This window comes from Pinus tabuliformis, chromosome X, assembly GCF_031772625.1.
Source record: "Pinus tabuliformis cultivar Carrire ecotype Pingquan chromosome X, CPIR1, whole genome shotgun sequence".
NCBI lineage: Eukaryota > Viridiplantae > Streptophyta > Pinopsida > Pinales > Pinaceae > Pinus > Pinus tabuliformis.
This window is the reverse complement of record NC_142308.1, coordinates 1,423,734,149-1,423,751,030: the sequence shown is the minus strand read 5'-3', so window position 1 is coordinate 1,423,751,030 and position 16,882 is coordinate 1,423,734,149. Positions and strand designations below refer to the sequence as shown.

At 36.4% G+C, this 16,882-nt stretch overlaps 1 protein-coding gene across 1 annotated transcript; it reads right to left on the bottom strand.

Moving 5' to 3' along the window:
• Positions 1-15,123: 15,123 nt before the first annotated feature.
• On the bottom strand, positions 15,124-15,987 carry LOC149145372 (protein GLUTAMINE DUMPER 5-like). The gene has a single exon (XM_089450136.1). It carries the CDS (start codon positions 15,825-15,827, stop codon positions 15,471-15,473), a length of 357 nt encoding a protein of 118 aa, XP_089306262.1. The 5' UTR covers positions 15,828-15,987; the 3' UTR covers positions 15,124-15,470.
• Between the last annotated feature and the right edge of the window lie 895 nt (positions 15,988-16,882).

Here is a 16,882-nt window from a genome sequence, read left to right as displayed (position 1 = left end):
CCATAAGAATCAGGATGGCGAGATGATCGAGGTGGTATCATTCACTTGTCAAAGTGACGACAAGTGAGCTCAAGCCACGGCCAACCAGAAGATCGAGAGCCTTGAAAAATAGTTGGCTTCTTTCGAGAGCCTAGTGGACCAAATGCAACAATTCATGGACACATTCACAATGGGAAAGTCGGGGTTGCAATCGGAGGCACATGGGTTTAATGAAGACCTTGAAGGTGAATCTAGCCATCATATTCACTTTCATGGAAATCACCAACATTCCCACCCTCAACCACCCGACCTAGACATGTACAAATTTGATGGCTCTAATCTGGCAATATGGGTAGCACAAATGGACCAATATTTCACTCTGAATGATATCGTAGGTGATGAAAATAAACTATGTGTGGGAGCCCATTACTTGGACCAAGAAAGATGGAAATGGTGGCAATGGCATTGGAAATACTATCCGTGGAAAATTAATTGGCACGTGTTCTCAAAATCCATTTTTGACTGCTTTGACCGCAAATCTAGTATTTTGGGTTGTCTTACTAAGCTTCGATAGACAAGGATAGTAAAATACTACATTGCAGCCTTTGAGACATTGGCCATCCGCACTGAAGGTCTGGGAGATGAATTCTACTTGGAATGTTTTATAAGTGGTCTCAAAGAAGCCATCCAAGTCCATGTCCGGATGCACCACCCACCCACATGCATGGACGCTTGCAAAAAGGCTATCGAAGTGGAATGTGCTTTAGTTTCCTAGTCACCTCACCCAAATTTCATAGCCAAGGGACGCCCCACCGAGGCTCAGGCCACTACCCAAACACTTAAGGTTCAAAAGGTGTCCCCCGCGGAAATGGCTGAAAGAAGAAAAAAGAAGGATTGTGTTACTACTGTGATGACAAATACTCCCCAGGGCATAAATGCAAGGAACCCAAATTCTTCCAATTTGATGTTACTGATCACATCTCATCTGAGGAAGCCCCAGCCTTTGAGGAACCAGAGGAGGAAGATGAGGACACCTAGCATGACAATGTGCTCCCAGCTATGCCAGAAGAACTAGTTATCTTGCTACATGCTTTGGTAGGCACTTCTGTGCACTAAACTCTCAAAATTAGAGGTTTTATTAAACATCGCCCTGTAGTAGTATTGATTGATAGTGGAAGCACTCATAAATTTATCCATCAGAGAGTCGCCAAAGTTGTTCATTACTTTTTCAGGGTGGTCTCTAATTTACATGTCCAGATTGTTGATGGGGGGACAATGAAATGTGAAGCCGGCTATGAAAATATCAAACTTTAGATGGGATATTAACAACATGGGTGGTTGTGACATTGTCTTGGGTGCTGAATGGCTTCACACACTAGGCCCAATCACAATGGATTTCCAGGAGTTATATATGAGTTTTAAGTAGAATGACCACATGCATACCCTCCATGGACTACAGGCAGTTGCTCCTTCTATCATCAGCTCCCATTAAATGGAAACATTGTTGAAAATGGACCATCATGAAGTTATCGCCCAATTTAATGCCATCCAGGCCATCAAACCCACTACTCTTCATATTCATCCTGAGATGAAATAAGTCTTAAACCACCACCAATAGGTCTTTGACAAACCTAAATAGCTTCCACCATCTAGAGGGGAACATGATCATAGCATCACTTTGGTCCTAGGGGCACAATCACCGAATGTGCACCTGTATAGATATCCTTTTGCCCAAAAGAATGAAATTGAAAAAATCATCAAGGAACTCTTGGAAGCCGGTGTCATTCGTCCTAGCATCAGTCCTTATTCATCACTAGTGGTCATGGTGCTCAAGAAAGATGGAGAATGTCACATGTGTCTAGACTTCAGGGCCCTCAACAAGCTCACGATCAAAGATAAATTCCCTATCTCGATTGTTGATGATTTGCTGGATGAACTAAATGGTGCTCAATTCTTTACTAAGCTAGATATTCACTTGGGCCATCACCAAATACTCATGAAAGAATTAGACATTCCCAAAACTACTTTCCGAACTCATGAAAGCCATTATGAATTCTTGGTCATGCCATTTGGTCTTTGTAATGCCCCATCCACTTTTCAGAGCCTCATGAATCACCTTCTTAAACCATATCTCAGAAAAATTTTCCTTGTTTTATTTGATGACATTCTCATCTACAAACTCACCTAGGAAAAAAATCTTCAGCATGTAGACCTCCTCTTGCAACTGCTCTAGAAGCATAAATTATTTGTCAAACTGTCCAAGTGATCTTTTGGCATGGAAGAATTCGAGTATTTGGGCCACATTGTGGGTCGTGAAGGTGTCAGGGTGGGTCCCCAAAAGATCCAAGAAATGCAGGATTGGCCCCAACCAAAGACCTTGAAGCATTTGAGGGGATTCTTGGGTCTCACAGGCTACTATCACAAATTTGTCTGCAATTATGGTCGCATTTCTAGACCCCTTACTAACCTTGTCAAGAAAAATTCATTCCTCTGGACTGATGAAGCACAACAGGTGTTTATGGCTCTCAAACAGGCCATGTGTTCCACTCTCGTATTGGCATTACTCAACTTCACCAAATCTTTTGTGATTTAATGTGATGCTTTAGGTACTAGTATTGGGGTTGTCTTAATGTTGGAAGGTTGACCCTTGGCTTTCACCAGCCAACAACTAAGTGGGAAACATCTGGGACCATCTACTTATGAGAAGGAGATGATGGCCATCTTATATGCAATAGACACCTGGTGACCTTACTTATTTGGGGGGCATTTCCAAATCCACATAGACCATCAAAGACTCAAATATTTTTTGGAGCAACATTTATCCTCGCCCTAGCAAAATAAATGGCTGGCCAAAGTGATGGAATATGATTATGAGATAATTTACAGGAAAGGGCGTGAAAATGTTGTATCGGATGCTTTAAAACGCCAATTTGAGGATGACAACACCTTGATATCAATCTCTCTTCCCGTTATAGATTGGATTGAAGAAGCCCACAAGGAATGGTTTTCACATCCCTCTCTCTCAACTCATTAATAAGTTGAGAGCATATCCTAATTCCACAGCGGGCTACTCTTGGAAGGATGAGATTCTTCGCTACAAGGATAGAGTAGTGATATCACTGACATCCACCCTCAAAAACGCGCATTTTGGTAGAGTTGCACTCATCTCCCATTGTAGGCCATGTAGGCTTTCAGAAGATTTATGCTCATCATTCCTTCTTTTGGACAGGCATGAAAACTAACATTCTTACTATGTAGCTGAATGTGATGTGTATTAACGCCACAAAGGAGAAATAATCAAGCCCCCAGGCACCTTACAACCTTTTCTTACTGGTCTTCCTAAGTCAGGCAACAAGTCAGTCATCATGGTGGTTGTGGAAAAACTTTCTAAATATTCTCATTTTTATGCCCTACCCCACCCATTTACCCCCGCTTTGGTGGCTCAAGCTTTCATGGACCAGATCTTCAAACTTCATGGCATGCCCACTTCCATTGTGTCTGATTGTAACCCGACCTTCACTAGTAACTTTTGGCAAGAACTTTTCAAGCTATAAGGCACCCAACTCCAGCTAAGTAGTTCCTGTCATCCCCAAACTGATGGTCAAATTGAAGCAGTCAACAAATGTTTGGAGACCTACCTAAGGTGCTCCACTTCAGAAAAAGAACATCAATCGGTACAATGGTTACCTCTATCTGAATGGAGGTATAATACTAACTATCATACCACCACTAAGATGACTCCATATGAAGCAATGTATTGTCAACTCCCACCTTCACCTACTTCTTATATCCATGGGTTCTCTAAGGTGCAAGCAGTGGATCAACTCCCACAAAACCATGCAACCATGCTAGCTCGTCTCAAAGATAATCTCCATCAAGCTCAGAATCGCATGAAGCAACAAGCAAACCAACATCGTTCAGAGCGCACATTTCAAGAAGGGGATTAGGTATTCTTGAGGCTGCAAGCATACAAGAAAACATCACTCAAAGACAAGGGTTGTTAGAAATTAGCTCCAAAATTCTACGGACCTTATCAAATACTTCAGTGCATTGGAGAAATAGCCTACAAGCTAGCCTTACCACCAACTGCAAAAATCCATCCCATATTCCATGTATCATGCCTCAAAAAAGTTGTGGGAAAAAATTGTAGAATTCAAACTGGTCTACCTGAATTGGATGAAGAAGGTCCACTCTGGCTCCAACCTGAATAGGTCCTCGACAATCGAGAATGACATCTATGAGGTCGCACGATCAAGGAAGTCCTCGTCAAGTGGAAATACAACTCTCTAGAAGATGTGACATGGGAACCAACCACTATTCTTCAGCAATTCCCACAGCTTTAGCCTTGAGCACAAGGTTGTTTATTATGGGGGAGGGCATGTTAGGATCCAGCCCTAACCCCTTTATTTATGTAATAGGGTCGAGTCATAGTTATAGTTAGTTAAAGAGTCAATAAAGCTTGTATTAATAATTGTAAGTGGTTGACCTGCATTTAAAGAAAGAGACCACAGTTAGTTCCAAACGAGCCATGGTATTAGATAGATGGTATTGAGAGAACCATGGTACTGACCCATGGTATTGCATGTATGAATCCTATATAAAGGATAGAGACTCCACATTGAGGAGCGTCGTGTCTTATTTTGTAATCGAGATTTGCTCTGTTGGAGGTTGCCCCCTCGAAGGGGCAAGTGAACATTTCTTTCATCTTTAAATAATAAAATAATTGCCATTTTTTCTCATTTTTTTTTGTGTTCTAGGTTGTATTTCTTTCTATATTTGGTATTCTAGCATCTTCTCGTAGGTCAAGAGCATAAAAAACACCATTCTAGATAACTTTCTTTCTACAATTTTTTGTTATTTTATCTATTAATAGAAGTTGGGTGTTCATTATATTATTGCCGCATTTTGCAATATTCTGCATAACTTTCAGTAAACTTCCATGGATATTTCATGGGACAATTCGTCACAACAAATTTGATAATATTATAATAAAGAATTGAAATTACACACTATTATAGTTTTATGAAATTTCTAGATTTGTAGATTTTACTGTAATTAGTACGTCCATGCGAATGGAAATTACGCAAAAAATAGAGAAAGAAAAAATAAAATCTCAGACAGACATAAGACACAATATATTCTCCGGGAAATCCTTTTGGGAGAAAACCTAGCTACCAGGTGAGATCACTTCACTCTCTTTCTATGTCTGAAAATATGGCTATAGGTATAAAGAAGTATGACCCATGACCCATGGGATGATACGGTTCACAAATTTTGTATGTGTGCTCTACCTCCTATCCTTCTTGGCTATTTTTTCTTAGCTATGGAACAAATGCACTTGAAATAATGGAATGTCGCTTCCTCCTAGTCGCTAAGTTATAACACAACCTGATAGCCTACTAGTGGTTAAGTTTGACTACCTCTACTCTTAACTAGAGTTACAACTTAGACGTTTCTAGATTCATTACATGAATAATGGGGTTGATGTGGCATACTCTCGAACCATGGTGTTGAAAACGAGAAGGTCAACTTTTAAGTGGCATAACTTTCGCATACATATTCTGATTGGTGCACTTTTTTCTCCATTGTAAGGATATATATTTCTAGAATAACATGAAAAAGTGCGGAATTAGTGTGGAAAATTTTTACCCCCAAAAAACCTCGTTTGATACCTCAAAATGCTCCAAGAAAGTTTCAGACCTCATTTTGCCAAACTAGGTCCCGCGAGTGAAAACATCCCATCAACTGATTCCTCCACGTTCTCCACTCTAAATGGATTGATATGGATGAAATAAATTATAATGATCCAATATGGATCACACCTCCCCATTTTGGAAGGCTTTTGGTCCCAAAAATCATCTATTGAATGAGGTGAAGAAATTCTTCCTCCACCTTCTCTCTTGTGTATCATTTAGATATGCCTAGAAGTTGTCCCTTCAACCCATTCTACCAAAGGTCATGTTGCCCATGTCTTGTACTTTTGGAACTCTTCTGCAAAATTTTATTTTCTTTCAACTCTTCCTGAGCATTTGGTGCTAAATCCTCCATAGAAGGTAGGATTTGTCCCTCTTCCTCGACTAGCATGGAAGGCTCATAGAGTTTCTAAATCTATGAATTCACATCTAAGTAATGAACATATATGGTGGTAAACTGAGTTGAAAGGAATTATCACCCATCCTTTTCGGTATCTGAAAGGGACCATACCTTACAACCTTGATTTTCTTATCAAGCCCATGTAGCCTCTCCTTGGTCAATTGTAGCAATAGGTTATCTCCCACCTTGAACAATTTACCTATTCTAGGTTGATCATGTCTAGCCTTATATGTATCCTGCAACTTCTGTAGTATTTCTGGTACCTGTAGATGGATCTACTTGATCTTATCTATAAATTTTTCAGCCCTCAAATCATATCCTGTAGGATCTTCCCTCACTCCTTACTACCAATATGCAATATCCAAAGGTGAAGGTAGCAAATATCCAAAACAAGTTTCAAATGGGGATTTTTTTGTAGAAATGTGGACTCCTCTATTGTAAGAATGTTCTATATATACCAAATTTTCATCTCAGGTCTTTGGATTCTTATGGTTTTATTCCCTCAAAAGCTGCATCAAATTCCTATTGACTACTTCTCTCTACCCACCTGTCCGTGGATGGAATGTTGTCAATCTCTTCAACTTTGTGTCCAGACTCTCCCATAATGTAGTCTGGAATGCACTGATAAATCTTGTAGCCTAATCTAAAATGATGCTCCTTGGTATCCCAAAGTGCTCCCAGACCTATCCAAAGAACAATTTTGCTACATCTTTGCCATTGATGGTATTTTTATAGGGAAGCAAAACACACATCTTGCTGAAACAGTCAACTACGATGAACAAGTAGTCCTATCCCTTCTTGGTTGTTGGTAAACCTCTCACAAAGTCCATGGAATTTTTTTCCCAAGGAAGAGTAGGTTCAGCTAAGAGATGATATAGAACATATTTACTATTTCAAGTATTGTTGGTACAACACATAATACATCCTCTTATGAACCTAGCCACCTACTCTTGCACCTTTAAGCAATACACATACCTATGCAACTTAGCTACGATATTCCACACACCAAAGTTCCCTACATCCTTGGAGGTGTGATCCTATCTAATGAGCTCCAATCGCTCACCTTTAGGAACACATAACTTATCCATAATATATAGTAACCCATCCTAGAGATGGTAGTTAGTGGTGTTTTCATCATTGTGCACATGAATATGACTTTGTAACTACTGACATGCCTCCTTGAAGTCCTCATCCTCTAAGTATGCCTCAATGTATGCATCATGGGTGAATGGATCCATGTGCATAAGAGTCCCCAATTTTTTTGTCTTTGATGTGGGTGGCTTTGAAGGCATGTCAGCCAATGTCTTTTTGTTTTCGTTATTATAATTGATGACCAAATGAAACTGCTATAAAAACCTCATCCACTTGTAATTCATTTTTGTTGTAGCTTACTCTGGGCCTGCAATTACTATAATTGTTGGTGATCTATATGGATTATTGTCTCCTTTCCCATTAGATAGTGTTCCCACTTATTCACACCTTGCTCCATGCCATAAAACTCCTTGTCATAGGTAGCATAGTTAATATCTACCCCATGAAATACTTCATAATGGTAGCATATTAGTCTTCCTCCATACATGAAGGCAACTTTGATAGCATACCCACTCACATTTGTCTCCACTTCATAGGCTCGCTCCAGGTTTGGTAATGCCCAAACTAGTGCTTAATTGATCTTCTTATTTAGCTCCTCAAAAGTATGATGACCTTTTTCCCATTGGAAATTCTTCCCACTTGCAGTTATGGTGTGGATTGATGTTGCTACTACTTAAAATGAGGCAGTAGATTTCCTTAGGTATTGTGTTGCACCAATGAAACTCCTGTTCTCAAAAAAATTAGTAGGCATCAACCATTTCATAATGACCTTCATATTGGAAGGAGCTATCTTCAACTCTCCTCCACTGATCACATACCCCAGATACACCAAATATTATTTTGTAAACTCACACTACTTCAGATTTTCTAGAAACTAGTGCTTCTTCAATGTTTCCAACACCTGCATTGATTGTGAAATATGCTGCTCCCAAGAATCACTATATACCAGTATATCATCCAAATATATAATAATAACAGAGTCTATAAAATAGCACAATACATCATTCATTACTCTCATAAATGTAGTTGGTGCATTAAATTGGCCAAATGGCATGACTAACCACTCATAGAAACCCTTCCTAGTTGTGAAGGTGGTCTTTGACAGGCCTCCAAATTAGATACATCCTTTAGCACATTAAACCTCTCTTTTTACATCAAATGACATGTTTTTTTCTTTAATAGGTTTATTAGGAAGGTTTAGAGATAATTTCATATTTATGGCTAATATTATTTATTTTTGTAAAATAATGTGAGAATATTGGGCAGATTATGAAGATTTGGAGGCTGATATAATCTAGGGACTTTCTCCCTGGTAAAGGAGGACCAATATTGGATAATAAATTAACATGATATGAATAAATTATTGAATAAATTCTAGAGCTCCAACGATTGACAAAATCTAGGAATATGTTCCCTCTCATTTAATGAAGATTCCTAGTGTTGGGAACCAAATCCACCTTTTGAAGGATTTTGGAGAATAAATTTGCCTCATTTTGAGGAGGGTTATTCTCCATCCATTTGCATAATATGCATTCCAATTTTTCTCTAAGGTCATATACTTCTTAGTCTTCTTGTGGACAAAACTCGCTATTTAATACCTCCATTTCATTTCTAACAGGGATGTACTTGGATTGATTCAAATAATGAAGTCTCGAGCGATTTTAATTTTCTAAAGCCTGGTTTCATTTATATGAATCTCTTTATCCTTGGGTTTGGCCATCCCAAGAGCCTCATAACACTCTTTTACAATTTCTCTATCCTCTTTGAATGTCGTTTTCACTTGCGTCTCTTCTGGATTTACTATTCATGCTTCTTTTGTTGTAGGTTATATTGGTTAAATGATTGAAGAGAGTTTTCTCTATAGGTTATTTACAGATTCAGAAGAATGATGCATCCTTAGAAAAACTTGGAAAAGTCATAAATTTCTAGTTCAGAAATCTAGAATTTATGGAAGTCTCTTGTAGAAAAATAATAGTAATTTTCTGCTATTATTTAGAACTTGTTAATCTTCGTTTGGGTTGATTCAAATTTTTTTTGAGTCATAAAAACATCCAAGTTAATAACAAAATTTACCCGATAGCATTTTCACTTGATTAGGTTAGGCATTTGGTAGGTTAACTAGCTCACTAATTCTAGAATTTATGATTTTTAGAGTAGTAATTTTCTCCTACTTTTTAGGACATGTTAACAGGGATATTTTTGAGTGATTCCACTGGAATGGAGTCCTAGGACATCCTAATTAATAATTAAATTTTTTCCATCTCATATTTATTTTATTTTGTTGGGCATTCAACAAGTTATCTCAAGGAGTAGCAGTCCTCTAGAAATCATGTAGCATGTGTAAACATGACCAAATTTGCTCCAAAATATTGGTTTTTGTCCCTTATGGTTGAATCAATGGCCTCTAGGCTCTGAATCCATGATTGAGTAACACAAAATACCTCTTGAGCCTTGCCTCTTCTCCATCGCAATTCACCTTTGCAATTTGGGTTAGAAGACAAATTTATGAATTGGATCACATAATAATGTGTTTTTTTTTTTTTTTTTACATCTAATGAAATTTGTCAATGATCTAAACTCTTTGGAATGTAGTGATTGATTACATGCTCTTTCCTTCATGCAAGTTAGATTAGTTTTCTTTCCTTATTATTAAGCTAGGGCTTCTATTTAAAGCATTATTGTTTCCATTCCATTTACTAGGTTTCCTTTGAATGCAACATTTACACTTCTATAGCTTAATTACAATTAGTACAACACTTGCATTTTAGCAAGCACCATTTCCATTTCGTGCAAATAGAGTAGCATTTCGATTTTCGTAATTATTTTAATTTTATGATATTCACTTCATCAGATCAATGAAAGGAAGATACATTGTAGGTTGCACATATAGCGTAGACACCTCTTAAGTTTTTACTTGGGCTTGGCCATCCCACGAACCTCCGGTCCCTCTTATAAAATTTCTCTATCTTATTTGAATGTATTTTTCATTTGCATCTCTTATTTCTACATTTTATTACTCACGCAAGAGCATCAAAGGAATCATTAGTTAACATGAAAAATAGTTCATAAGATAATAATCATCTTCCAAGGAATTAAAAATTCACATTCAATAATATGCATCAAAATTCCAATGAAATAGTTCATTTTCATTAGTATGTGTTAACATAAACATAAACCAAAACAACAAAATAATAGTCTGACAATCGTTCATGACATATGCATGAAAGTGTGTTAGCTCTAAGAGCTTGATATATTAAGTGAAAGTCCCAAGATTCAAAATTACAATGCTGCAACACTAGCCTCAGTATTGGATGATTAAGTCACAACTAGCTCCTCCAAAGAAAGATCTTCTCTCCTATTCCAAATTAGAGAAACCAAGATAAAAAGTACAAACTCGAAAGTCCCCTCACTTGAGCTATGAGGATGTGTTTATAGCAAATGATGTGACTCTTCACCTCCCATGTGACTCCTGAGCTTCTACTATAACTTTTCAAATTCCTATATGACCTTTGAATTTCTAATAACTTTAGAAATTTCTAATGACTTTTTTCAATCCATATGAGACCCTTGTACTTCCGCACATTTTACATTTTCTCATTTTTGAAAATAAAATAATTACATTATAGGATTGATATTGCAAGATACATTGAAACATATGACTTTGTGATGACACCGGGACAAGCCATGACTTGGCATTAATGGCATGGAACTTCATTGTGATGTGCCCAGGAAAAGCCTTTCTCCTTTTTGCTATGACTTTGAGTTCTTCATGATGTATTTTTTCTTTCTCATACTTATCATCCAAAGGGTTTGGATCAATGTTAGATCCTTCTATTGAACTTGAGGTGACACCATTCTTTCATGGTCTAGGATTTCTTCATGTTCTTCATGATGATTCTTTCTTCTGCTCCTTCTTCGCAAGTGCTCACTTGTAACCCCTCTGTGAAAACCACCCTTAAGGATCAAATTTCCATGTTGAAATGATAGCACATGCAAATGAATTATAGTCATCACATGCCAACAACAGTCCAAAAACCACCTATTATATATTCGCTTGCTCATGGAAGATGTTAACTATGATAAGGCAATAGGCAAGGTTTTTTAGAGCGAGAAGCCAAAATTTACAGAGTTGAGGACTATCAGGACCTAAGGAAGACCCCAATGTCCATTGTAACTATGCAATGTGCAATAAGAGGCAAGATAGGTCAAGGTAGTAAACAATTAAAGGTTTCAATCTATAAAGGGGACATGACTAACCACTGTAACTACGCAATGCTTAGTGATTAAGGGACATTCTGAATGAATTACGCAATTGAGGGTTTCAATAACCTAGAGATTATCTATTTCTCACCAAAATTATTTAATGCGTAGTAGGAGACCCATCACATGAAGGGATTACATATTTTGGAAAGTTATGGAGGTAGGGAAGCAAGGTTACACACTATAACTGTGTAATGCACAATAGCTAAAAAGGAGGCTTTGGAGATTATGAAATTGGGCAAGTTACTAACACATATAAGCTTTACTATCCACGGCAACTACACAATGCACAATCCAGGGCAGGAGGAACTAGAACTACGTAGTTGACAAGGCAATGCAACCAAAGTGACGGTTAAGACTTCAAGGTTCCTGAGTGTACAGTTCAAGGATACCATCCTCTAGAATGGCGCTATGCATAGTTCCAAAAGGAAGAGGAATCTTAATTGTGGCTTATGATTGTGCATTGCATAGTTCCAGGATAGAGAAAGGTTAGCAAGTTGCAAAGACAATGAAAGCTCTGAAAATGACAGTGTGGGATCAATAAGACATGAGAGAGAAAGATCTCCAAACAAGTCTTGAAATAGTGATATCACACTCATATAACATAAACACAAGCCAAAAGAATGCACATAACCAAAAATCAACATCCATACCTTGAAACAACATCAAAGTGACACTTATTGCTAAGTGCGATAGGTGAAACATAGCTTTGAAACACTTAGAATGAAAATTACGACAAAAGTGTCAACTACAGCCAAAAAGTGTGCTAAGTTATAGGAATGCACCTATAACATGTTGATATGATATACATGATCAACTAATGTAGAAGAGTGTGCTAGAGGTGCCTCTAATGTTGTGCTATGATGCAACACATGTAGGAGTGTAAACAGTTAAAAGCAACATTTGCGGTAGTAAGAAAAATTGAAAATGACACTTGCAAAAGATAAAGCAAGTGAAAGCGACACATGCTAAAGTGAAGAGAAAGAAAAAGTAACACTTGTGAAAGTACAAGCAAGAAAAAATGACAGTCGTGAAAGTGAAAGAGACACTTATGAAAGAAAGAGCGCACAAAAGTGAAAATTGCGAAAATTCACCCAAGTGATGATACTTTTGCACTAAAGAGTGAGAGAGACTGTCAAATGATGTTGCATATTGACCATTGTCATGGATTGTGTACTGCAACGTCCTTATGAATGGCGCAATTACTTTCAACAATGACTACGTAAGCATTGTAAGCAAACATTGCACAAGAACTATTCTTAGTGACTGTGTAAGCCTTACTCCCAAGAATTGTGCAGTGCCTATCTGCATGGATAGTCATTAACTATTAAGCTTGCTAAGAAGATGTGTGCTTAAAAAAGCATCAAAGATTGAGTATGTGTAAGATAGTGATCCCAACACTTTAGAATATGAGAAGAAGACTTAGGCACTTGTGAAACATTAATCAACCATGAAGTGACAACAGACAACTTGAAATGACAGATCGTAAGATCAAAAGAAGACTCCAAAATTCAAATGCAGTCAGAATTTAGGAGGGTGTTTTTCACAACAACAACAATATGTTAAGTAAATTTGTGACTCAATGTAATTTTGTAACTTTTTCAAATAAGGCATAAAAATTACAAAGATCAGCATAAATTATACTAAAAAAATTAACTTTAAAGATAACAAATAATATTTTTAATTTTTATTAATTTAATTAATATAGTCCGTGGGTAGTGATACAATTGGCAAAAAATGTTTGTAATCCCTTAACTATCTACATAAGTTCAATTCCCATACATGTCTCACTATATATCTATAAAACAAAAAAATTGTAAGCAGTTTACCTTTAACATTATTAAAATTAAAATTAAGTATAAAAGTTAAACGCCCACGGGGCTTTGGATTGACGGTGAATGGGTGCGTTGTTAAGGCACTCCTTGCGATAGGTCACTGGTTCAAATCCCCGCGGGTGCGTAGGTTAGTCTTAGCAAAGAAAAAAAAAAAAAAGTATAAAAGTTAAACAAAAATAACTTGGTCATTCCAATATTACCTATAAAAGCATAACAACATTGCTACCATTTGTATGCCATTTAAACATTGGATATGTTAAATAAGTTTTTGACTCATAAAACACTAAACAAAATTAATGTGATAATTCAATTATTGTGATAATTCAAGTATAAAATACTAGGTTTTAAAAACTAAAATTAAAAATTAGTTATAAATGAGCAATGTTGCAACAAAACATATCGCATATTTTTATAAAGTGCCGAATGTGAGTCTTTGTAACAGAATTACGATTCAATTAAAATGCTGTATATGGTTGTTGATTACAAGGTTGAGCTAAATTGTACAAAATGTTGTAAGACAAGACTTTTAGGCTGGAAGGCTAGAGTTCGCAGTTTAAATATAGATCAACGCTTTTCTCGGATAACTGTGGTTATTTACTAAATGTATATCGATTGATTGTATGTTTTAGAATTTGATAGGTTTGGAATAAACTCAATTGTTATGTAATTACTTGGCCTTGAATGTATTGATTGACTATAGATTTTATTATCTAATACATTTGGAACAGAGCCAATGGTTATGAAGCAAAGTGATAGTTAATTTTGTTTTAAAGAATAATTTTATTTTTTTCCAGAGTTATGAATCTCATGCTAAGAGTTAAGAATCATTTTGTATGAATGGAAGTGCTACTTCCAATTCCCTTTACTAAATCACAGTAAAGTTCTGAAAAAGTAATGGTTGAGTACAAGATTTCGCACCCAAAACTTTGTGGGCTAGGGATCAGTATGTAGACCACCACGACTGAGCTGCCATCATTTACACTACAAAATTGTTTTAAAAGTAATTTCTCAATACAAAATAGGATACGTGATAGAGTTTGGTTAGCGAAGTTCGAATACCGAAAAATGTTTGTTTGTTCGGTGTCCACTGCTCGGAATGGGTTATTAAGTATATGCCCATGAAAAGCTTCAATAAATCCTATTAGAGTAAACCCTGTTAGCATTGAGATTTTATTATAATTTTACTTTTGATTTCGAAAATATGTTAAAATTTATTAGACAGGTGAAAGTAAGCGATTTTAGGCCTTCCAAAATATTTCAAAAATCTAATAGACACATCTAATGGTACATAACCCAAAACCTAAGATAGCCTTAATGTTGAAATGAGACCACAATCCCGAAAAAACAAAACGAAACATAGACCTAAGGGTTAAATAAGGTCAATGACGAAATTTAATTCTTTGCTGTTTTTTTGTAAACTCATCGCCACCAGATGGATGGATTTCCATAGGATTCAATATCATGCCTGAGCAAGTTATCGCGGTATCTTGTTAAAAGTATTACACAAAGCCGTCGTATCGGAGGGTTTTCCCTTTATTTCTTGTTTGACTTGCCTAGAATTTGGCAGGATTTGTCTAGAATTTGATAGGATTTGTGGACATTTTATAATAGGGTAGAAGTGATCAACTGTTTATAATACAGTAGGGCCTCGGCCCTCAACCGTTTTTCGCCTCAAACTTTTTTAAAGATGTTGAATTTATAAATATAATAAAAAATATATCTGAAATGAAAAACCAAGTTTAAAAAACAAAAATCAAAATTTGAAGAAAAAATTTAAAATTATAGAATTTTAATTTAGGAAATCCAAAATAACAAAATTTTTTACAAATAAAGATATCTTATACATAGTCTATTTTAGATAGTTTAAGTTATCTCAAGTGGGAATGGTTCTGAAATGAAATCTCACCAAACCAGAAATCTCTGGTTCAAATTTTGTGCTACCCTCTCTACCCTCCCCGCCCTCATAATAGGGTGAATAATAAACATCTAAACTTGAAAATCAAAAAATCCTGCTGAACTTACAAAAAAAAAATATCTTCTGCACAATGCCCTATACAAATAAAATTATCATTCCACCAATATCTCCTCACATTCTACCAATATCTCCTAACATTCCACTAATATCTCCTAAATATACTTACAGGCTGTTTTGCTACCTGCAAGGCGATCCCCTTGCTCATCAGTTGGCCAATTTAATATTGCAAGAAATTGTCAAACCGTATTTTCCATGTCTCCGGCTCTACACATTGCAGGTTTTGCCAGGAAAGTAGGCCTTTCATCTCCGGCCATAATCACCATCACTTTCGCCTCTGTATCTTCCCTGCATACTTCAAAATTCTTCTCCCCGCGTTCGACAGCAGCAGAATTATTATTGTGATTCCCTGCATTACTGCTCTCTTGGTGCTGATCAGATTCTCTATTAAGAGAGCAGAGCAACATGAGCAAGGAAAGTGCAACCAAACCCAACACGGCAGCCAGTCCGCCTATGAGATATGGAACCGACGACTTGACTTCCTGATGGGTATTATTACTAGGGCTACCACCCATAAAATCGTATGCTGCCATCATCCCAATCCTTAGGATTCTGGATTTAATGATTTCTCAGATGCAAACCAAACTGATTCCATACATTAAATCACAGGAGCCGATTATAAATTGTGTTGGGAGTCCTGGCTTGGATGACTACAGTGATTTTCAGGGAAATTAGGAGGCCATGTCTAGGCATGTCCAAAACGTTATTGGAAAACTAAAAAAATAAAAGTTAATGGAAGGCGATGTGTAAGCGTGTCCAACAAGTTTTGAAAAAAATGTGAAAGAAAACTTAAAGTTCAATTAATAAATACTACCTTTGACTCTTTCCCAAATAATGTTATCGTCTTGAAGGTAGAAAAGCCGACAGTTGCCTGTATTGCAATAAAAGACGTGACTAGTTTCCAAACACGGTCATCATCCATGACAGCAGAAATCATAATTTTTATTTAAAATAAATATGCCTTTCTCTTTAGCCACTACCTCTTAATTTCGTTGGTTGTCCAAATACACAGAAAGACTAATAAATTGCACGTTCGAGGGTAAATTTATTCAGTGGGTCCATGAAACGACCGAAAGTATGAGGGTAGATTTGTAACTTCAATTTATTTTAGTGGGTCAATGAAACAATGGAAAGAATCACAGGCTTGCTTCGTAACGTCAATTTATTTAGTGGGTAAATGAAAGGATGGAAGGGTAGCTTCGTAACTTCAATTTATTTAGTAGGTAAGTGAAAGGATGGCAAGGTGGTCTCGTGTCATTTGTGGGGAGGAAGAACAACCTTTGATAATTTTCATATATATATATATATAAATATAAATTTAATTTAATTTAATGATATTTTTTGGAATTATAAGTTTTAGTCGTATAATTTGTAAAATGTAAAAAATTTAATAGATATTTTTGGGTTATGTATTTATTCAGTTTTTGTTATATCAAATATTAATCACTTTTTTCCCTCTATTATTTTGATTAGGGAAAACATATGTAAGAATGAGGATCTTTCAAGACAAGGTTAGTAAATAATCAAAAGTATACTTTAAATGTAGTTATTGACAAGATTATTCATTTGATGAATTATTATTAACTTTGTT